Source organism: Ambystoma mexicanum, chromosome 4q (assembly GCF_040938575.1).
Source record: "Ambystoma mexicanum isolate Mex_15411 chromosome 4q, UKY_AmexF1_1, whole genome shotgun sequence".
Taxonomy (NCBI): Eukaryota; Metazoa; Chordata; class Amphibia; order Caudata; family Ambystomatidae; genus Ambystoma; species Ambystoma mexicanum.
The window spans coordinates 596,062,237-596,085,666 of record NC_090928.1 but is presented as its reverse complement, the minus strand read 5'-3'; the positions used below and the strand labels follow the sequence as shown (position 1 = coordinate 596,085,666).

Below are 23,430 nucleotides of genomic sequence, written 5' to 3'. Positions count from 1 at the left end.
ACCTGCATATGGTCCATTTGTTAACAGCCTGGCCCAATCAGTGTCCAGTGTACCCCACAAAAAGTTGGTCATTCACTCTGCTCCTAGACATCCTAGAAATATAAAAGCTCAAAGCTCTCCTTGGGTCCAACCTATGGAGTCTCTCCTCTTCCTTACCAAGATGAGGAGGAGGATAGAAAGCAGGAAGTACCACCTTCTGGCTCAAATGAAAATCATACACTACCTTAGGTAGGAAGGATTGACGTACATTCAGTACAACCCTATCCTTGTGGAACAAAGTAAAGGGTGGCTTAGATGACAGTGCCTGCAACTCGCTCACTCTGCAAGCAGATGTAACTGCAATAAAGAAAACAGTCTTGAAGATCAACAGTCTCAAAGGACAAGAGTGCAACGGCTCAAATGGAGCACCCATCAAGAATGTCAAGACTAAATTCAGATCCCAAACCTGCACCTGAAAAGGGGACGGCAGGAACACATTTGTAAGCTTTTTTAGAAACTGGGCAATCAAAGGAATTTTAAAATAAGAACATTCTTCAGACGAGCGCTTGAAAATAGACCGCACCGCCAGGTAACCCTTAATGGTACCCACTTGAAGACCCTTGTGGGCCAAATAAAGCACGAAAGAAAGAAAGAAAGAAAGAACCAGCGGAATGGAGCACTGAAAAGGATCGACATTGTGTTCTCTGCACCAGTCGCAAAACCTACGCCAATGGCAACAGTACAGGAATTTGGTTGCCAAACACCTGACCGAAAAAAACACCTCCATCACGTCATCCGGGAGGTCCCAATCCTTATATCTCAACCTTTCAGAAACCAAGCGTGAAGGTTGAGAGTCTTGACCTCTGGATGGAGTACCCCCCCCAGACTCCCTTCTCCCACTCGCGTGAGAGAAGATCCTCTCTGTGGGGAAGACGGCATGGAGGCCAGATGGACATTTCTAGAAGGTCCTGTTACCGCGGTCTCCTAGCCCAATTAGGATCATGTGGGACCCGAACCTCCGCAACCTCCTTAGTACCTGTTGTAAAGTGCTCTCTGTGAATGCTTGAGATGTGAGAATCTTGGAGTCTTGCTGTAGAATGTTTTCCTGCGAGTGTGTGTGAAGGTTCCAGCCTAAGCCAGTTGGAGCTGGGCCTACCTGGGTGATGGGACCCTGTGGTATTCCTCGTGTAACATCCTGATGTAACTTAAGATGAAGCTTAATAAAGCTTAAGTGTTTGACCTGCAAAGTGTACTGAGGCTGCTTTACATCAGAACCTGAGGAATGACTGTTACGCTCACCTGGCTTCCAAAGAGGCATTGATCTGAACTGGACAGCTGCGGTCTCCACCAATGTGACGCGTAGGGCCGAGATGACAGACTGGACTGGCCCACCTAACTTAGTTTGCTTGGCCCGTAGGAATATTCTTCTGCAAATGGAGAAAGGGAATTAACCACCCATGGAGTTGAGCGTAAATGCCTCCCACCCCCGCTGTTCACCACACTAATCACCTTTGATGTCCTCTCTTATAGTCTCACCTGATGGTTTGAAAAGATGAGCTCTCCATCCTGCATTGAGCGCAGGGGCGCGTAGATAACCAGTTGCTTCACTGGCTCGAAGGAATTGGTGAGTTCCAGAACAATATTGACTCAGAGATTCCCGGCAAGACACCGTAAGTATGTAGTTCGTAAGAGTTCAAATGCCTGACATTCACTCTTGTCCGATTCCTTGCAGGTTGCAGCTAGTGAAGAGTTCCTCGTGGCAACCGGTAACATTCTGGTAAGGATTTGCATTATCCAACACAGTTCGATAAAATAATGTCAATATGTAACCTGTTGCTTTCTCCCTTATTCAGGCGATGAGAGAAAGTATGAAGTCTCGGGGAATAATACCTCCGGCGGTAAAATCAGGTAAGTCTATTGTGGTGAGGAGGGTTCCCCTTGTTAGTCCCTTTGTTTCACCTTGCTGTCCTTTTGTTTCCCCTTAGGGTCCGGGGTTCGGCGAAGATGCGGTGGAAGCTGCGCCGACCCGTGAAGAGGAATAGTTCCCCCAGTGGTAAAATCAGGTAAGTCTATGGGGGGTAACTAATATTCCTCTGTGTATTCCCTTGGCTCACCTTGCTGTTCTTGTCTTCTCCTAAGGTGCCGGAGTGCGGCGGGAACATGCAGGAGGATGCGGTGGAATGTGAAGATGCTGCGAATGCCGGTGAGTACAGCGCGGTGCTGCAGCAGGCGAGGCGACGCGCATAAAATAACTTCTTCCTTCCAGCTCGAAGGCGCAATGGATCGGGAATTCAGGTAAGGATCAAAGGTATTGCTCTTGTTCTAACCTTTTCTCCTTCTTTCTCCCTTTTTCTAGGAGCTCCAAACTCGAGGCGGGCGTGGCAGAAGGCTGGATGGAGACTTGCAGGCACGGTGAGCGTTACGCTGCTGGATGCAGAATAACGCAAAGCGTGTGCTTCTCTTCGGGCGTGGTTTAAATAGCCCCCAAAGTAGTCCCAGGTAAGTATTCCTCCCCAGCCCCACCCGAGTAAAAAAATAGTCCCTAGGTAAAGTAGTCTCTTCCAAGCGTTATTTTGGCTTGGAGCTCTTGCAGCATGGTCTGCATCAGGTAAGTTTTAATCTATGAGCGTGGCGCCTATGGCGCCAGGACTGACTCTCCATATGAGCCTGCCACCATTGGTGCCAGGACTGCACCCAAATAGCCCCTAGCAGGGGTTGTTGGGCTTGCTTGGGATAACTTGATGCCTGCTTCCGGGGTTGCTGGACTTGGACCGGGTCCCCGAGGGTAGGCATCATGACAATGACAGGGACCGGAGGAAACGCCTACAGAAGTGGGAATGCCCAATCCACAATAAATGCGTCTCCTGAAGCTCCTCTCGGAGGAAATTCCCTTGAGCAATATGTCTTACACCTCCGGTTGGCACCGGTCGAGAACAAATCCACTTGAGGGGTTCCCCAAAGGGCGAAGATCTCCTAAAGGACTTCCTCAGCCAACTCCCACTCGTGGGAGACCGCGCTCTGCCTGCTCAGAGCGTCCGCCGCTGCATTCTCCTCTCCGGCCAGATGAACTGCAGAGAGTGAGATTCCTTGCTGCATCGCCCAGAACCAGAACTGCATTGCCTCCCTGCACAGCGGGAGTGACCCTACACCCCCCTTTTTGTTGAGGTAATGCATGGCCACTGTGTTGTCCGTCATGATCAGGACACTCTTCCTGCACACAAACGGCAGAAAAGCCTTCAGGGCTAGCGTGATGGCCTTTAGCTCCAAAAGATTTATATGGCGTTTGGACTCCGACAGAGACCAATGACCGCTGGTGGTCAGCTCGTTGGCGTGAGCACCCCATCCAGTGAGGGAAGCATCCGTCACCACCGTCACCTCCAGCCAAGGGTGCCAAAAAGGCTCACCCTTCATCAGATTCCCTTCACTGGCCCACCACAGAAGATCCTGTGAGACCATGCACAGAATCTGAAGGAGATCCGACATGTAGCCTGAGAATTGCAACCACTGCGTCCTGAGAGCCCATTAAGAATTCGAAAGCCAGGAGACTCTGGGCATGTTGAAATTTGTTGACCATCTGGACAATGTGATGAGCCCTCACCTGGGGCGGTGAGCACTTCCCCAAGGATGTTTCCAACACAGCCCGATGTACTGGAGCTGTTGGGAAGGTGTCATATGCGACTTCTTGAAATTGAGGGAGAAGCCCAGCCTGTGAAGGGAGTGGCAAGTGAGGCTGAGATGACCCAAGGCTTGTTCGTGAACGTGCTTGGATCAGCCAGTCGTCCAGGTAGGAGTAGATGTGAACCCCGCCCCCCTCTCCTCAGATACGCTGCCTCCACCACCATGAGCTTGGTGAAGACCCTTGAGCGGAGATCAACCCGAATGGCAGGTCCCGAAACTGAAAGTGTGAGCTGCCAACCGCAAACCTCAGGTATTTTCTGTGCTTTGGATTGATCGGCACATGAAAATAAGCATCCTGTAGGTCCAATGACACCAATCAATCCTGAAGTCTAAGGGCCTGAAGGACCGGAGAAAGAGTAACCAGCTTGAACTAGTCCTTCCTGAGGAACTTGTTCAAGCAATTCAAGTCCAAGATGGGTCTTAGTCCTCCGTCTTTCTTGGGAATCAAAAAATATGGGGAATACCAGACCTTGTTCCTCTCCACCACAGGCACTAGTTCTATAGCGCCTTTTTCCAGCAGGGTCAAGATTTCCTGCACAAGGAGCGGATCCGGAATCTTCAAAGAGTTTCCCTGGTGGATTGTCGCGAGGCCGATTTAGGAAGGGTAGGCAGTAGCCGTGGACTATTGTTTCCAGAACCCACCCATCTGAAGTAATGGCTTGCCACTCTTCGAGATGCTGAGACAGTCTGCCCCCAACCGGCGAACGATGAGACCTGACCTTATAGCTGTTTCGGAGCAGCTGCGGCAGCGTCTGAAGGCAAAGAGGCAGCTGCTTGAGCGGCTTTGGCACCTTTTCCCCGTCCACCACGAGGACCTTTATGGTGGCCTTTTGTCTGGCCGCTCCTCTCGCTCTACCAAAAGAGGAGAAGTAACGGAAGGAAGGACCCCTCCACTGCTGTCCCCTAGGAAGAAAAGGCAGAGGTTGACGCAGAGCTGCGCACAAAGATTTAGCAACAAGGTCTGAAACCTCTCAAGGCTCTAGTCAGCCTTGCTGCCAAACAAAGATTGTTGAGACGACGGGTCTGCACATCCTGTGCAAACCCTGACTTCCGCAACCATGCAAACCTGCCAATCACAGTGTTTGCAGCCATGGACCGGCTGACACCATCAGCCGTGTCCAACCCAGACTGAAGGGATTCACACATGGCATCCTTGCCATCCTGCACAATAGCAAGAAACCCATCCGGGAATATGCTCAGCCGCCAGAGAGACAATTCCACAGAGTGTGCGAAAATTTTGTCAAGGCACAGGTGGAGCTGGCCGATTTCAGTGCCATACTGTGCCCATCCATCGAAGCGCTTGACATCCCTATCTGGAGGAATGACGGGGTACGCCGCCTGCCTCGAGGTGGCCGTGGCTGCCTGAACCACCAAACTCACAGGAGTGGGGTGTGTGGATAGGTAGCTGGGGTCACTACTGGATGGACGGTATTTCTTAGTCAACGACTTGTTGACCGCCGGAAGAGATTCCGGGGTGTTCCATGTAGCAGCCCCCCCTTTTCTGTAACACCATGTGTAAAGGCAACACTGGGTCAGTGGACGGACCCTGATCTAAAATGTCCATCAGGTCATCCTGATCGAATTCAACTGGAGGGCCGGACCACCCCAGGTACTCCAACTCTTGACATCAACCTCCCATAGGAGCCCACGGCTATGGCCTACCAAACTCCATTTCAGAAGATGTGACCAGGCCACTGGCATCATGTAAAGACTGACGCAGATCCTCCATCTGACTGTCCTCAGAAAAGACCATGTCAGAAGATTCAGGAGTTTCACCAGGAATATCAAAAGGTTCCAACTCCAAATCAGAGCTCTCCTCATCCTCATATATGTTCTGTAGAGAATGAAAGAACTCCTTCCTAGGAACAAGAGCGGACCTGGAGTCAAGAATAGATCTCACAGTCTTAGACAGAGCCTTTCTCAGAGGATCCACAGCCCTCGGGCTTCCACTGGCAAATTTTTGCCTGTAGGCCCCGATGGCGCCAATTGCTTCGGTGTCGACGACGGCGCCAAAGGCTCCGAGGGCATGACCGAGGGCAAGGCCCCGACAGCCGCACACGATGGACACTGTGCCAATGCCTTCCTTGACACCTTCCCAGACTTCGACGGTTTCGTCGGGGATGAAGACTGACCGGGGTCTGGCACGTCTCTGGCGATCTACCGGAGCCTTGTCCAAACGGGACCTCGATGGTTCCCGATGTTTATCACGCTGACTACCTGGGCCCGAAGGCACGCGAGATTCGGACCGAGACCGTTCCCTGCCGGCTCCAACCAAAGGCATGGACAGAACAGTGCTCTTAGATTGAAAAATCTCCAGCATTTCCTCCCTGAATGCCTCCCATTCCTCCAGAGTAGAGGATTTAGTGGGCAAGCCACTTTCCTCGCAGAGCCATCATCCAACGAGGACGGGGAAGTCAACCGGTGACGCCACTTCCGGGAGTGCCTCGACGAGAAGGACGAGTGGTGAGAACCACTCTGGGACCGAGACCCCCTGGACTCCCTCCAACGGGGATAGTCGCCCCTCGAATCGTCGGTGGAAAGACCAGTAGTTTTTTGGGATTTACGGGGTTTGGATACCCAACCTACCTGCAACTTTCCCTTACGCTCCGGCAAGGCCTTGGCAGTCAACGACTGGCACTTCGAGCAGTCTGTGTCGGGTCTCTCGCCCAAACACCACAAGCAGAGACGGTGCAGGTTTGTGATGGACATCTTGGACTTACAGTCCTGGCACTTTTTGAAGCCAGACCGCAGGGTCGACGAGGTAGAAGAAGACATTATCGAAGTAGATAACACTAGGCACGCCGAGTTCTCGAAGCAAACACGTTTGCGGAAAAAACACAGAACTGAGGCTACGAGCACCGTGCATGCTACTTATAACATCCGATGACATTACCCTTGACGGAGGCCTTCGAGGGACATCGACCGGACGCCATCATCCCAGGACGCACTCTGCCAAAAATTTCCAAAGCAGCACATCTGTGGACATTACATGTCAAAGATGTGGAATACGTTGGAGGACACAATCCATTAGAATAAATGGTATTAAGTCAAAATATAGTTTTTTATAGATCGATTAAAAAAAAGATTGAGAAAGACATTTAAAATCGATCATTCAGTCTTTCTAAAATCGATCCTTTAAACCCCATCTACCAACCTCATAATAAAACCTCCTCCCCCCCGCCCCGCCCTTAACTTGCTTCACCAGACGCTGCCTTCCTCTCGGTGCACGGCCATCTTGGGAATGGCAGCTGCTCCCTGCGACGCACATGAGTGCGTGCCGGGGCTGATAGGCGAGGGACATTGTGGAATTAAGGCGAGTCTGTTTTGGTGTGTGCATGTGAATGTACATGTATGTAAGAGGTGGGTGAATGTTTGTGGTGGGAGGGGCAGGGGGATTGTTTAAAATATATGGATGTATTAATGTACATATTGAAAGTGTAGTGCTGGGGAGAAGGGGCATGAAAGGGGGGTGAGGGGTGTTTGTGGGGGTGAACCCCCTCTACCCCCATTTTAACAAAAGAAAAAACAGCACAGGAGAGGGTGAGGGCCCAATATGTCATATTTCCTCATTTTGAGGGGCCACACCAAAACAACCAAAATAACTTGGTCTTTTTGGTGTTCGACCTTCAAAATGTGGAAATCATACATAGAACCAAATAAATTTAATTGTAAGGCACTCATTCCTTTGGCATAAATTGCTATCAAATGCCCAGGAATTTACAACATTGTTATTTATTGTCATCAAATGTCCTGATACTCATATCAGCACCAGAAATTGACAAAAAATGTATGGGTACTCTGCACATGGCTTGGAACGTCCAATAACTCCCTAGGTACTCTACTCCCACTCCTGAGGCTAAAATCAAAGGTTTAGGTACTCGCCCCATTACCAAAGATTGTCAACAAATGGTCAAAATAGGTACAATATAAATGGCTGCCAATGTGCAGGAGTCTTCTCCCACACACTGGTAATCTAGAACAGCCAGCCGATATGAACTCTATGTAGACACATTATGCTTCAAGGCGCTAGGAATGCAAGTGAGGAAATGAAAGAAGCATTCAATATAGAAGGCAAAGAGTGAGTGGGTCTGTATGTCTCTGTGTGTCTGTGTGTGTGTGTCTCTGGAAGAAAGAGAAGGAGAAAGAAAGAGAACGAGAGATACATTACTTACCATAATTGTATTTCTGGTGCTTGTCTCTGCTTAGATTCACATGCTGTGCATATAGTGCGTCATCTACTGGTAATCGCAGAGTATTGCATCTTGTTTTCAAAGTTCGAAAGGGAAGTCTACCAGGGCATGTCTGTAACACTATCCATACTGTGACGTGCAGAGTACCCATGATCCCTCACAAGTCGAAGTCCTCCCTGTTTTTGCTGTTATGAGATAGCCTGAAGAGAACGCCTGAGTGAGTACAGAAGGATAGGAAAGGTGAAATGCCGATGTCCCTTCACCTCCAAGTGGGGAGTAAGGGTGGGCGCATGTGACTAAGCAGATAAAAGCACCAGAAATATGATTACAATAAGTAATGTAGGTCTTCTGATGCTTGTGAATCTGTGTAAAGGTGTGAATAGAACTCCAGCTAGCTGCTTTGTAAATAGCATCTAGTGGAATATTTGCAATGAAAACTATAGTAGCTCATGTGTCTCAAGTAGAATGTACTCTAGGCGCACAAGGTAAAACTCTTTGAAAGAGTAACATCTTGATACATTTAACAATCCAAACTTAGAGACAGGATCTCCTGCTCTACCAGTGGCAATGGAGACAACTTATTGATCTGTCTTCCGAAGTGGTTTTGTTTTAATTAAGGTAGTACATCATTGCTCTCCTAACATCTAGTGTATGGAGATTTCTTTCAGCATAATTAGTTGTATTCCGAAAGAATGTTGGAATTTCTATAGATTGATTTAAAAGCAATTTGGAGATGAATTTAGGTGCAAAGCATGGATGTGTGCGCAGAACCACCTTGTCCTTCTGAATGGTATCAAATGGCTCTTGAACTGAGAGGGCTGCAGTGCACTTACTCTCCTAATGGAAGTAATAGCTACCAGAAAAGCAGTCTTATAGGTGAGAACGCCAAGTCTAGCCAAGTGCATTGGCTCAAAAGGAGGGCCCATAAGCAGAAAGGGCAGTAAAGTGCACCTTTAGCGAGTTAAAAAAAAATAGTCCTGAGTGGAAGAGGTGAGTTAGGTAAATAACTGTGTGTGGGCGAACAATCAATAGAGTTGCTGTTACGAGTACCAAACCAAATGACAAAGCGTTATTTGGTTTACACGTCTCTTTAAGAATGTCCATACACCTTTGAACCAGCTGAATATGCCCAAACTATGACCTCAGGAGCCAAGCTGCTAAGTTGAGAATTTGAGGGCATGGGTGCAGTATTGTCCCCTGCTCTTGGGTTAATGTTATAGGGGCAAAGAAGTTTCACTGGAGGGCAAAGTGACATTTTCATGAGATGCAAGAACCACGGCTGACGAGCCCATATTGGTGCCATTGGGATCAGTGTAACTTGCTCCTGGTGGATCTTGTGAATGATCCTGTTAGGGGGCGGGGGGAAATAGTGTAAGCAAATCTCCCTGACCATTTGACCCCGAAATCATTCCCCTTGGACATTTTTTGGGGATAAGTGGAGGCATAGTCTGGGCATTGCACGTCACTACACCGCACCAAAAAAAAAAAATAATAAAATAATGCATAGCCTCGCAAAACAGCACATGAAGACTACCAACTGAAAAACACACCCAAGCTCAGAGAAAGGTGTAAACCGAACTGAAGCTGCCAACAGCTCATCATAGCTCTCTTGCTCTTTCTCCCGCTCAGTCCTACTAACCTACACTACTCTCTTGCTTTTCAGATCCATCAGAGCGCCAGGGGACCACTCCAGTGGTGACAGTGCGCAGTATAAATAACCTTTAACTTAACATAACATTGTGCGTGCTCCATTGTTGCAAAAAAGTCGATTTCTGGATGCTCCCATTCTGCAAAGACACTCATGTTCTATGGGTGTTGAACATTTCTGCTGAGCACGTCTGCAAGAAGATTGTGTTGCCCTAGAACGGGTTGTGACAGCAGGAACATGTGTTCGAGTGCTCACTTCCAAATGCTTTGGGCCAGTTTGGACAGCCCTGGAGAGTGTGTCCCTCCCTGCTTGCTTATGTAAAACATGGCCGTGGTGTTGTCCATCAGGACTAGTTTTCACCTGCAGTTGATGGAAAATATTTTGGATTTTGAACAGTGCTAGAAGTTCTAACAGGCCGATATGTTTTTTTGCCAACAATTTGTGTCCACGTGCCATGCGCTCTCTGGTGGAGAAGGTGTGCTCCCCACCTAGACAGGGATACGTCTGTGCCAAGAGTAGCCTCTACTGCGGGGGTGGTGAATGATTTCCTTACCACAATGTTCTTCCTTGTCCACCACTGCAGTGATAGTACGAGGACCTTCGAGACAACTACTAGATCATCCCAATGACCACTTGCTTGAAACCATTGGCTCAAGAATCACTCTTGCATCAGACGCATGCGCAGACGGGCATGTGGCACCAGTAAAATGCAGGAAGCCATCATTCCCATCAGCCGCACGGCTTTCCATACGGTTATCTGATGACAGGCTACATATTAAGGGATTTGGAACAACATTTTTGACAAGCCTGTCCATAATTAGAGCTCCTAGAAGAAAAAGTTACTTAGCCCTGGTAACGTTCGTTCGACTGGATGTTCCGCTCACGTATTCCTCATCTTTGATATTAGTTATCCAACTTCAGCTGCTTCGGAAAAGAAATTTCAGCAGAGGGCCATGTGTGTGGATGGCGTCGTCTCAGTGTACCTCTAGAGCCTCCGTCTCAAGGATAATGTCATCGAAGGCATATATAGCAGGCGCAGCGCAGGTTTGCTTCAGTTCTGTTTTTTCCCTTACAGTAGAAATACCTGCATAACCACAGGAATGACCGTACTCAGCCTTGAAGGAACGAAAGCTGTAATAGCATGGGAAATGTTACTGTGGGGTAGGTTGGGAGGGCGATGAGAAATACGTGGGTGGATCATCCAGTCGAAAGAATGTTACCAGAGGTAAGTAACATTCTTCAAATGGTATCTGTCCTCCCACATATTCCTCATCTTTGATAGAATCCCAAAGCAGGGTTTGATTTGGTGGAGGGAGTAGAATTTGATTTTAATGGTTTTCATGAACTGAGGGCAGGACTGCTTTTCCAAAGCTACCATCCTGACCGAGGGAGGATTCAAGGCAGTAATGCTTTGTGAACGTGTAGTAGACCATGTTGCCACTTCACAAATACTTTATCAGTACACCCCTTTGCAGGGTTGTAGAGGTAGCCATGCCCCTGGTGGAATGGGCCCTTAAACATTCAGGATGATCCTTCCCTGCCAGCCTGAAACATTCTGAAATGGCCAGAATGATCCATCTGGATAAGGTCTCTTTCGTAACAGCCTGACCCAGTTTGTGGCCCGTATAGCCAATGAAAAGTTAATCATCAATACAGCGTTTTGACAGTCCAAATATATAAAAGCTTAAGCCTCTTCGAGGGTCCAACCGATGGAACCTCTCCTCTTCATTTCTAGGATAAGGGGGTGGGGGGTAGAAAGAAGACAAAACAATGTTTTGTCCTATGTGGAAATCAGAAACTATTTTGGGTAAAAATGAAGGTTTAACCCTTAGAACTACCCTGTCCCTATGAAAGATAAAGTGCCTGCAACTCGCTCACTCTACGGGCTGATGTTAAGAGCTACCAATGGAATGGTTTTAAAGGTTAACAACCTTAAATGACAGAGTGTAAAGGCTCAAAAGGTACCCACATTAGGAATTTCAGAAAAGGTCCCAAACTCGAACCTGGAAAGGAGATGGGGGGGGGGGGACACATCAGTGAGCCCCTTTAGAAATTGTGTCATGGGTGGAATTTTGAAGTATGCACATTCCTCTGACGAGCGCTTAAAAGATGGACAGTGAAGCCAAATATCCTTTAACTGTACCAATCTGCTGGATCCCCAGTTTGGCTAAAGATAGTAGAAAGGATAGGACATCCGGTGGTTTACACAGAAAATGATCTACATTCTTTTCTCTGCACCAGTTGCAAAGACTTAGTTGCTGGCCTTCTGGCCGAAAGCAAAATCTCCATTACGTCATCCGGGCGGTCCAACCCTTATATTTCAGCCTTTCAGAAACCAAGCATGAAGGTTGAGTGCCTGGACCTCTGAGTGGAGACCCAGACCCACCTCTCACGAGAGAAGGTCCTCTCTTTATTGAAGACGTATTGGAGGACAGATGGACATGTCCAGAAGGTCCGGATACCATGTTCTCCTGGCCCAATCCGGGGCAATTAGGATCATGTGTTTCCCAAATGCTCTCAACCTCCTGATCACGTGAGGAATGATGGGGACTGGAGGAAACACATACAAGAGTTGAAAAATTCCCAGTCCACCACAAAACGTGCCTCCTAGTGCTCCTCTTGGGTGAAATTCCCAGGAGCAGTACTGTTCGCACTTCCGGTTGACCCCTGTAGTGAGCAGATCCACTTGGCGGGTTCCCAAAAGGGTGAAGAGACTTCCTGAGCTAGTTCCCACTCATGGGTGACTGCTCTGCCTGCTCAGAGAGTCCACCACTGTGTTCTCCTCTCCGGCTAGGTGAACTGCCGATAGGGAGATTACTTCTTGAATTGCCCAGTACCACAGCTGCATTGCCTCTCTGCACAGTGGTAGTGACCCCTACACCTCCTCTCTTGTTGTGGTAGTTCATGGCCACTGTGTTGTCCGTCATTATCAGGACATTTGTTCCCCGTACAGAAGGCAGAAAAGCCTTCAGCGCTAGTCTGATTGCCCTCAGCTTCAAATTATTGATAAGTAGTTTGGACTCCGAAGGAGACCAACGACCGCTGACTGTCAGATTGTTATTGTGTGCTCCCCACCCCGTGAATGAGGCGTTCGTCACGACCTCTCTCCGGCCATGGTTGCCAAAAAGGTTCTCCCTTCAGAACGTTGTCCTCGCAGGCCCACCACTTAAGATCCTGAGCGACCCTGCTTGGAACCTGAAGTAGGTCCGCCATTTTTCCTGAGAATTGGGACCATTGAGTTCTGAGAGCCCATTGAAGGGATCTCATACTCAGGTGGGCCTCTGGCACAAGAGAAATGCAGGATGCCATGAGGCCGAGCAACCTCAAAAAAACCAAAGGCCGGGAGACACCGGGCAGTTTGAGATTTGGTGACCATCTTTAGAATGTCTTGAGCCCTCACCTCAGGTGGCAAGCTCTTTCCCCATGGATGTATCCAGAACAGCTCTGATGAATTGGAGTTTGGCAGGTGACGTTGAAATGATGCAGGACTTGTTTAGTAGAACGCGCCCTGATCAGCCAATCGTCAAGGTAGGGGTAGACGTGCATCCCCCTCTCCCGAGACTTGCTGCCACTACTGCCATCCGTTTCGTGAACACCCTTGGGCGGAGGCCAGCCCGAAAAGGCAGAACTCGAAACTGATAATGAGAACCGCCAACTGCGAACCTCAGGTATTTTCTGTGCTTGAGATGGATTGGCACACACATGAAAATAAGCATCCAGAAAGTCCAATGACACCATCCAATCCTGGAGTTGGAGGGCCTGAAGGATCTGAGAAAGTGTGACCATCTTGAACTTGTCATTCCTGAAGAACTTGTTCAAGTATCTCAAGTCAAGATGGGTCTCAGTCCTCTGTCCTTGGGTATTAGGAAACAAGGGGACTACCAACACCTGTTCCTCTCCGTTATAGGCACTGGTTCTATATCGCCTTTCTCTAGCAGGATTAAATCTCCTGCACAAAGAGCGGATCTGGAATCCTCCAAGAGTGGTTCCCCCAGTGGATTGTTCTGAGGTCTCTGTATAAAAGGAAGGCAGTAACTGTGGGTTACAATTTCCAAAGCCCAAGCATCCGAAGTAATGTCTCGCCATTCTTCTAGATGCTGAGACAGTCTGCCTCCCACTGGTGAACTGCGACTCAAGACCTCAGAGGTTTTGAGGCGGCCGATGCAGTGGCAGATGGTAAAGATGCCCCTGCCTGATCTGGCTTTGCACCTCTTACTCGTCCACCACGAGGAAATCTTCTTTGGCCCCTTTGACTAGCCATTCCTCTCGCCCTTCCAACTAAGGAGTAGTAGTGAAAAGATCTACCCCCCACTATTGTCCACTAGGTCGAAAAGGCTGAGGTTGCCTAATAGCAGCAGCTAATGATTTGACTGCCGCCTTCGAGGTCTGCAACCTCAAGACTCTCGTCAGCCTTGTTGCTAAAAAAGGTGAGACCCGTCAAAGGGCATGTTGAGAAGTCTGGATTGCACATCCGGTGCAAAACCAGACTTCCGCAACCATGCAAACCTGCACATAACGGTGCTAGTAGCCATGGCTCTGCTGATGCCGTCAGCAGAAGCCAAACCTGACTGAAGAGACTCACACATGGCTTCTTTGCCATCTAACTATGGCTAAGAACCCGTCTCTTTCATTCCCTTTGGGAATGTGCTCTGCCCCCATGGAAATGCAGTCCGAACGAGTGAACATAAATTCTGCCAGGCACATGTGAAGTTTGCGAATTTGAGTGCCATACTCCCCGCAGAAAATACCTTCCTTGACCATCCATCTATTCTTTTGTCATACCTATCTGGAAAGATGGTAGGGTAAACCGCTTGCTTAGATGTTGCAGTAGCTGCCTGCACCACCAGACTCTCTGGAGTGGGGGGTTTCAACAGGTAGTCAGGGTCGCTACTGGAAGGGTGGTACTTCTTGGTCAAGTTTTTATTTACAGCCAGATTGGTTTCCGGTGTCTCCCAATTCGTCACCACCCTTTTCTGCAAGGCAATATGAAATGGTAATATGGGATATGACTGAGGACCATTATCTAGGATGTCTGTTAGATCATCCTGTTCGAATGTCAATAGAGGTCTACTCCACCTCATGTAGTTCACTACCTTGGACATTAGTTGTCTGTAGGACGCATCAGCATACTCCCCAGCCTCTGGTCTCCCAAACTCCAAATCAGGTGAGGAGTCCACCCCTAAGTGACTTTAAATAGTATTTCCTTGGTAGTGGTACATAGGTCTTCTCAGGTATGAGAGGATTTGTAAAAAATGGATTTGACGCTGAGGGAAGTCGTCAAAACTTTCTTTATTGGCACCATAGGCTTTAATAGGGCACCCTGTGTTGATGGCGCAGCTGGCAATGATGGTGCAGCTGGCGTTGAAGTCGTCAACGTCAAGGGTTTGGCCTGCATTGAACGCGCCGCCGACGACCTCGACTTAAGCTTCCGGCTCGACTGATCCTTCAATGTTACCTCATCGTATCAGGGCCTCAACGGCTCCCGATGTGGATCGGTTCTTCGTCCCAGGCTTAAGGGATTTAGGTCGAGCCCTTTCCTTCCCGGCTTCTTTCAAAGACGCGGTAGGAGCATGGCTTGGAGGCTTCTGTTTTTCAAATATTTTGAGCATCTCTGCTAGTTGGGCAAGACACTCTCTAAGGGGAAGCGTCCAATGATGAAGTCGACGAAGGCAACCTATGGTACTGTCTCTGAAACTTCAAGGACAATGAAGAGTGGTGAGAGGAACTTCTCAATCTCAACTGCCTAACCTTTGTCCTCCGAGGAGAGTCGCCTCTCAACTAGTCGGTTTTTTGGTCAGGGTAGAAGATTTGGGGACTAGACCTACATTTCATTTCCCCTGTCATTCCTTCAAGGCCTTTCTCATCATCAACTGGCACTTTGAGCAGACTGAGGTGTTCTGGTCTACCCCCAAAGCACCACAAACATATACAATGCAGATCTGTCAATTACATTTTTGACCCACAATCGCAACACTTTTTTAACCCGGTCTTCAGGGTTGACGGTGTCAACGAAGAAGACATTTTCCCAAATCACTTTCGAAATAATGAAGTTGCCACTGGAAGTGAAGAAGCGTGCTGTATTTCTCGAAGAAAACACATTTGCGGAAAAACAGATCTAAAGCCAACGGGTGCAGCGCGTGCTATATATGCCTTCAATGACATCATCCTCGAGACGGAGGCCCTCATCAAGTCGACGCCATCGACGCACAGCACCCTCTGCCTAACATTTTTTTCCGAAGCAGCAGAAGCTGCTTAATGAACATCAAAGATGAGGAATACGTGGGAGGACACAATCTATTCGAAGCTCATTGTCTCCAGAGCCCTTGTTCTCTCGAGGCTGGACTACGGCAACAGCCACTTTCTCAATCTGCCTTGCTCTACTGTCCGCCCCCTGCAACTAATCCAGAACAAGACTGCAAGACTTATCCTTGGCATCTAGCCCAGTGACTGCATCTCTCCAGCCCTGAAATCTCTCCACTGGCTGCAAGTATCAAGTTCAAGGCCCTCTGCATCGTCCACAAGGCTTTCTGGGGCCAGGGCCCGCACTACATCCAACTCTCTCTTCCAAAATACCTTTCTTCTCGAGCCCTTCGCTCCGCTAGCTCCAACTATCTGAGGGTCAGACGCTTCACCAGGCAGAGAGTGGGGGGGTAGATCTCTCCTCTGCAGATGCTTCCCTCTGGAATGGCCTCCCTGCCCATCTCAAACTGAGCTGGACCAAGTTCCGGAAGCAGCTCAAGACCTTCTGTTTCTCGTCTGCTTTCTTCCTCTCCCGCTGACCTACCGGTCTGCTGCGCAGACTGGTTGCTTGGCTACCCTCAGTCTCACTGGGTACCTGGCTCCTTCACGATCAGTCTCCCCTGCACTGCCTCTGGGCCTGCCGCGCAATTAGGGGCTGTAACTAACCTCTACAGTCCCCTGCCTCTTGCACTTACCCCAGAGACGCGCTGCACATACTCAGAGCAATGCTGCCCTGATTGTGCCCCCCTTTTCTCCCTGCACTTTGCACTGTTGCACTTGCACGATCTGAATGACACAAGGCCTAGTAAAATGGTTTGTCTTGTCTTCCCTGTGTCTTCCCTCCCTTGTTTTGTCGCGCCTAGAAACACTTGTCTACAGGTGTGTTATAAATGACATCATACCAAACTCGGATGGTAATGGGAAAATATGGAGTTGAAACAGACTACTGTGATACACTGTGTTTCTGCAAACCACCCCAAACACATGCCCCTTACACCATACTGTACAGATTTAGCTCCATTAGGTAGGAGCATGACTTCCACTTAGTAGCTTCCTGTTTTTCTGGAAAAGCAAAATTAAGTAGAACTACTCTAACTTGTGTTCCAAGTACTGTTAAACATGATGCCCAAATATTCTTTGATCCCTATATTCACAGATTCGAAATCCTGGTAGGTTGCCCGAGTTCTTCATTCTTGCAACATTGATAAAAATGTGTAACATTCCATGAAAACAAAAACAGCTTCCCATGTTCATTCACTCTGTTCTGTGTACCTTTTCTGCAAAGGAAGCAAAGCCTTTAGTTGGATGCTGAGTTCTCATGTCAAAGACATGAAACTTCCCTTCCAATGACGTGGCCACCAATTTATTCATAATGATGTCCTTCCTGTCAAACTCAACACTGCATACCTGCAAAACACAAGCACACACAAACATTAACAGAGTAGAATATAGATGATTAACAAACACTTCCAGGAAAGGAAAAACTTTAGAATTATTCATAAACACTTTAATACAGGACAAACTATGGCAGAAGGACAGAGAATTAGATGGGACACAATGAGATGGACAGTATATGCTCCAATAAAGGGGCGAGAAAGCAATTGTGCTAGCAGAGCATGCCTCCAATACAATATCAGCACTGGTGTCCAGCTATTACCACACTGCACAACATTCCATGTTATTAGTCAGCATCTCCCTTTATTACATACATGTGGTGCATTACAAATCTGAGTTTCATTGTGCACGTTCTCCTAGCAGAATATGTGAATTCAAATGTTTCATTTTATTTCAGAATTTGACATTCCATAAAAACATACCATCAAAGTATAACTGTCAAAGGATAAAAAATAAAATCTACAGTACTTAACAGGTCCGCATAGACTATGAACCGCAGAATACTTGCAAGCCCCAACACACATGAGGGGAAAACATCCAACTTTGTTTTCTCCTCTCGCACCCCAGCCTCATCAAATGAATCAACCAATCCCACTCGACTAAACAGACCAAACAGCAATCCCATTCAACAAATCACATACCCTACCTTCCCCATGAAGGACAGGGCAACCCTGCCATGCCTGCACACCAACTCCTTTAAAAACATTACAGTGGAATCATTGGAAATCAACCCAACCAATCTCCCTGCCACCACCAACGTAAATTGCCTCATGGAAACCTTCAACCAAACCTCATAGGAGTTGGTTGACGCACATTCCGCTTTAAAAACATGTTGCATCAGATTCAAACTGTTCCGCCACATGATATACCCAGCAACTATCTGAGAGCAAACACACTAAGAGCAGAAAATAATGTTAACACAAAATGCACAAACCTGAGGACCCCATCACCCTTTCGGCCTTATGCTTAACACGCTGGGAAAGCATTGCTAAGACCAAAACCTATCACTGGTCCTCAACAAATGCAGCTGCCTTTAATAGGAGCAAAGCCCTCTGTGCAATAGCAAAACAGTGTGAACACCTTACAAGACCCAGAAATACCACATGCCTAATACATCTGCCTTGCCATCAATGATTTCTTCATTTACAAATATCGACAATTAAACATACCATTAATGCTTCCAAATGTTCTGTGCCTCTGCGATCTATCCCACCCTGGTCCCCCTACGCAGAATTGACTTTACAACCCTCACTAGCAGTAATCTCACTAACATGCCTGCATCACAAAGCGACTTCTATACTGATGATATTCTCACTCCTATCAAAGGATCTAAGGGGTTACACACTTACAGTGCTCCTTCAAATCACTAATTGCCGCACTCAACAAGGGCATTTTTACAAACTACATAAAAACAGGGCTCACCCGCCCACTCCTTAAGGAATCTACACTGGACCCAGAAGACCTCACCAACTACCAACCAATCACAAGCCTCCCATCCATTGGTAAAAATCGCTGAGAAGGTAGAGGCTAATCAACTTCATGAGCAAATCATTGGTCTGCACTACTCCAAGACTACCTATCAGAGGTCAGTACTAAATGCAGTGCCTAAACAGCCATCTTCCAGGTCATGAATGATACTCTCCAGTGGGCGCAGCCTGAAGCTCATGCAGTGAGGCTGCGTTTCATCTGAGCTCTGGCAGTCATCAGATAAATGATCCTATAATACGGTTCTTTCCGTGATTGGTTTAGTACGCATTTGCTAACCTTGCCATCCTGAGCGGCCACATGTACGAGGGAGCAATGGTGCAGGTCTGCGAGCGAAACGGCCACAACAGCCAACATGGCGGCCAGCACACGCGGCACAGCTTGAGAGCTCCAGTGAGCATATTGGAGCAGCACCAGGAGCCGCATAGCGGGAGGCCGAGTGTCAGTGGCCCCGTTTTATGGGCGTGCCTGGAGGCTAACTGAGTTCAGGCTGCAGGGGGTGGAGCGCGCCACCCCTGTGTTGACCTGATATGGCGTGGGAGCGGGACCCTACCCACATGGTACCTCGGCGGGCTGAGCTGCTGCCGGAACGGGAGACACTGCTGGATGGGTGCCGAGCGACTGAGGGAGGAGTCGGTTTGCCTCAGGCTGTGGGGAGGCGGAGAGGAGCGCCACCACACAAGCCCTCATAGGAGAATACCGTTCCCCCTTCCTTGCTCCCCCCACCGCACCCTCCCCCAACCCTCATGTCCCCCATGGCCCAGAGCAAGAACATGCTGCCTCTCTGGGCTAACCATCGGCCCAGAAGCACACTGATTAACACCAATGGCGCTGGACCTGGGATGTGGAGTGGTGCGAAAACACTTCCCTAAACTGACGAGAACACACAGGAGCCTGCCCTGCTGATGCCTGCTTCGCTGGTCCGCTAAGCAGCACTGTGAGGAGAGGGGGGGGGGGCACTGAACCCATGATGAGCTACCTCCATTGATGGAGTGTGGACGGCTGAGCCTCCACGCTGGCCCCCTGAGGAGAGCACCCGCCTTCCTAGGACACAGCTCCGGACCGTGGCCCTTTGGCACATCAGCTCTTTGCCCCTCGCCGCAGTAGGGGAGATCACCTGCTGGGTGCGGGCTGCGCCTGCTGGACACGCACATTGCAGACTCAGTGGAGGGCGATGGGGAGCACGGCCCTATATCAGTACGTTCCTGGCAGTATCGTTTCTTCGACACATGAGCCTCCTTGAGCAGGGATTGCACCCACCCAGAGCACTACAGCGAGCCCTGCTTTTCTGCGCCCCTGAGCTTGGTTGTGTGCGCAGCCTGGTGCACCTACTGAGACAGGCCTGAGTGGTGGCCCATTGGAGATGAGACCGTGCCACTGGATTGCCAGGGCCTGCACACTGGTCTCGGACCCCTGATTGGAACCCTCACATACTGGTTCCCCCTTCTGCAGTGAATTCCAGGCTTTAGCAGGCACAGCCAGACGAGTGAGCAGAGACTCAGGTCGTTGGTGGACAAGATGGCGTGCTGCCAAGTCATGCGGGCACTGCCCTTGTATGAGCACTAACTAGAAGTGGAGACTCTCACCACAAGTATTACTACAGTCCTGTGGGACACTTGAGGATGCAGAGACAAGTAGAGCTTACCATGTAATAACACTGACAAGTCAGGACTCTCTTCGAGGTCTGGCTTGAGGCGGCTCCATCATGTGCATCTGCCCCAGTTAATTACCCTGTCCACACACCCTGTGCAACGCAGAAGTAAACCAAATCATGCTCGGCCTGCCACTGCTGGCTCATCCCAGCATCATCTGGACCAAGACATTGGGCCTCATTACGAGTCAGCCGGTCTGGAAAGAAAGGTGGTGGTAAATCCGCCACCACTGTTTTTTCCGGACCGGCTGATTAAGAGTCCTGCAGGCGGGAGGTGTCACTCCCGCCAGGTCTGACCTGGCGGGTTTAACACCGCCCGCCTACAGGCGGACATGGAAACACCGGCACCATTACATCATGGTGCCAGTGTTTCCACTTCCCCATTCCCATGGAGTCCTAGCGGACTCCATGGGAATGGGGATTAACAGAATTCCGCCTCCGGAATTACCGGGTCACCTGGGTTGTAATGCCCCAGTGATTCCAGCAATCACGGAGGCGGAATGGTAATACGAGTCCGGCAGTAACCAGCCAGAATTTCCGGCGCGGTTACCGCCGGACTCGTAATGAGGCCCATTGCTTAGAATTTGCGAGCCACAGAGAGTTACTGGCAGAGACAGACTCAGGCTGCAGCCCATTCCTAAACATCTGGCTGAGCCTCATTGGTGCGAAGTTTGCAATAGGCAATGTGCAAAGACCACGGCCGAGGAGACAGGACTCGATACCTCATTGAAGGCACCATACGCATTGACCCCCAAGATCAGACACCATGCCTCCAAATAAAAATATAGGCATCATAGTGGACTCCTTTGCAGGCCTTGGGAAATCACAATCAGAGCCAACAGCAGGTGCGACGAGAACAGAAGATAGCAGCTCCTGGGCAGACCCACAGGAAGACAAAGTACTTGCAGCCATTGCGGCCTTGAGATCCTCCCTGGAACACAGAATTGATGGGGTAAAGCGTTCATGTTTTATTCCACTATTAGATGTCGTAGAGTCTCTTTCTCTGACGTTATCTTACAGAAGCGACAAAAATTATCTTTTTTAGGCAGGATGCCACGTCGGGATTGAATTTCTCTTGTCGGCCACAAGTTGAATCTAAAACGCAGAAATGCTAATCGTTGTGCGACAGAGGGACTTTTGGTCAGATAGGATTCTGCGGTGGAATATGTCTTGTTCAAGAAAGGATTATTTCTAAAGTCTTGGTATGTTTGTCACTTGGCCCTTGTGCAAATCCAATCAAATTCGAACAGTTTGGTTTTGGGACGAGTTGGATTTCCAATTAATAACTATTGTGAGGTCGGCCTCTGCCAGTATGTTTATAATGGTAGATTTCCATTTGGTTATAAAGGAATGCTTAGAAGAAAATATGTACTTGGAGGTAATTCCCAACAATCTGTTTGTCCAAGGGCCAATGACGCTTTTCCTAAAGAGGGCCATCGAATTCCACTGATATCTTCCATAAAGGGAGATAAATCCTAACTCATATCGAATCCAAGCTATGGGAACGCATTTAGGTAATATTAAGGTGTTGCGCCAGAATTTCCCATCTGATTTAACCCAAGAGCTTTCCAGTAGAATTTCTTTTGTTTCAGAGGCATATAACAAAATGGGCACTGTTTTTTGGCGATAATAAATTAAAGCCGGTGTAATGGAAAACTTGCCATATTTTGACAAGATAATCGCAGTTTATGAGATGGCCACCGTCAACCTGGTGTGTAAATGTAACAGGTAGGCCTTGTTGTTATCTTGTTCATGATAAGGTATGCCCAGGTAGATATAATGGTGCACAATCTCAAGTTCAGAGTTTTGCAAGCTCTGTTTGTAAGACTTGATGTTGCTTCTGCCTCCATTGCATTGCATGATTTTTGTCTCCTCTAAATTAACATCCAGTAAATTGGCTTTTACATAAGCTCCTAAGGCATACAGTAGTCTTTGTAACCCTTGTGGAGTTTTTGATACTAAGACTAAATCATCTGCATACAATAATGCTGGCACATGAGGACAGCCTCATTTTGGGGCATCAGAGTGTATATGTTGGAATGAGTCTTTTAAGTCAAAGATAAAGAAATTGAAGAAGGCTGAAGCGAGGATACATGCTTGCTTCAGGCCTCAAAATGTTTTGATAGGAGCAACCATATCACCTTCTAGAGTGGTTCTGATCTGTATTGTGGTGTCAGTATGTAGAGCTTCAATTAGAGTAGAAATGTGTGTAGGACAAGGGGTGTTGGGTGTCCTGACCCACATTTGGACTATTATGCTGCAACATTTGGTGCTGTGGGTTTAGGAAATCCAAGTTGGCGGAAAAGTCCACATTGCGCCAGAATCCATGAAAACCGTGCAGTTTTGGTGCACACCAAAATGTTCCCCTGACCTGCCATCCACCAGTGCGAGCGTGATGGGCCAGGAGTGCCATGGGTGAAATGGGTGCCAAAGGAAAAACAGCAGTGCCGGTTAGCTCAGAAAGCGCTTTGAAATCACCTTTGTTCTCTGAAATGCAAGCTAAAAATGCCTATTTTAAACATTGCAAGATATTCAAAAATCTCAATGAACACCAGCAGTCATTTGGCAGAATGTAGTCTTGTGTACATACAAAATCTGGAAAGAGAAAGAGCCCAAAATAATGTTCATAATGAAACTGGCTGAGCTGTGGATGTCAGCAGCTGAAGTGAAATTGGACTTAAAGCCACTAAAATCGAAATGTTTAAAATAAATGAGTGACCTACTGTTGAGTGTCACATAGTTTGCAACTGTTAAATGTCATAGTTTTGAACTTAGAATCAGCGTTCTAGCTGCATGTGTAAAAATTGTAAGTTTGTTTTGAATGAAGAAAAACAGGGAACAAAAGTGACATTTGGCTGAAGCCTGGCTTGAAGAGAGTGAATTCTGCCCGGCAACTACCCCCGACAGGAGTTGAAACTTGCTAAGCCACTCTTCCCAGGCCTGGCTGCATTCTGCTGCCCCCACCAAAGGGAGATGCCACCTCTCTGATTGGATTAGGGGAGGAGCAGCTGGGGATTGCAGGAAACTGAACAATGAGCCTTCCTTGGCTCAGGCAAATATTAAATTAGGGGGGGTCGTAAATGGCTTTCTCTTGAGAGAAACGGGGAGGGGCAGTGCCTCTGTGAGCAACTTGAGTTGGAGGAAGTGGACAAACCAGAAATTCC

At 48.4% G+C, this 23,430-nt stretch overlaps 1 protein-coding gene across 2 annotated transcripts in view; it reads right to left on the bottom strand.

Moving 5' to 3' along the window:
• The window catches only part of DNAAF10 (dynein axonemal assembly factor 10), a 437,693-nt gene that overhangs the window by 117,380 nt on the left and 296,883 nt on the right, over nt 1–23,430 (bottom strand). For both annotated transcript variants that reach the window (XM_069608145.1, XM_069608146.1), the window contains exon 6: nt 17,008–17,142. In XM_069608145.1, the coding sequence (XP_069464246.1) occupies nt 17,008–17,142 (135 nt within the window). The remainder of the gene's footprint in view (nt 1–17,007; nt 17,143–23,430) is intronic.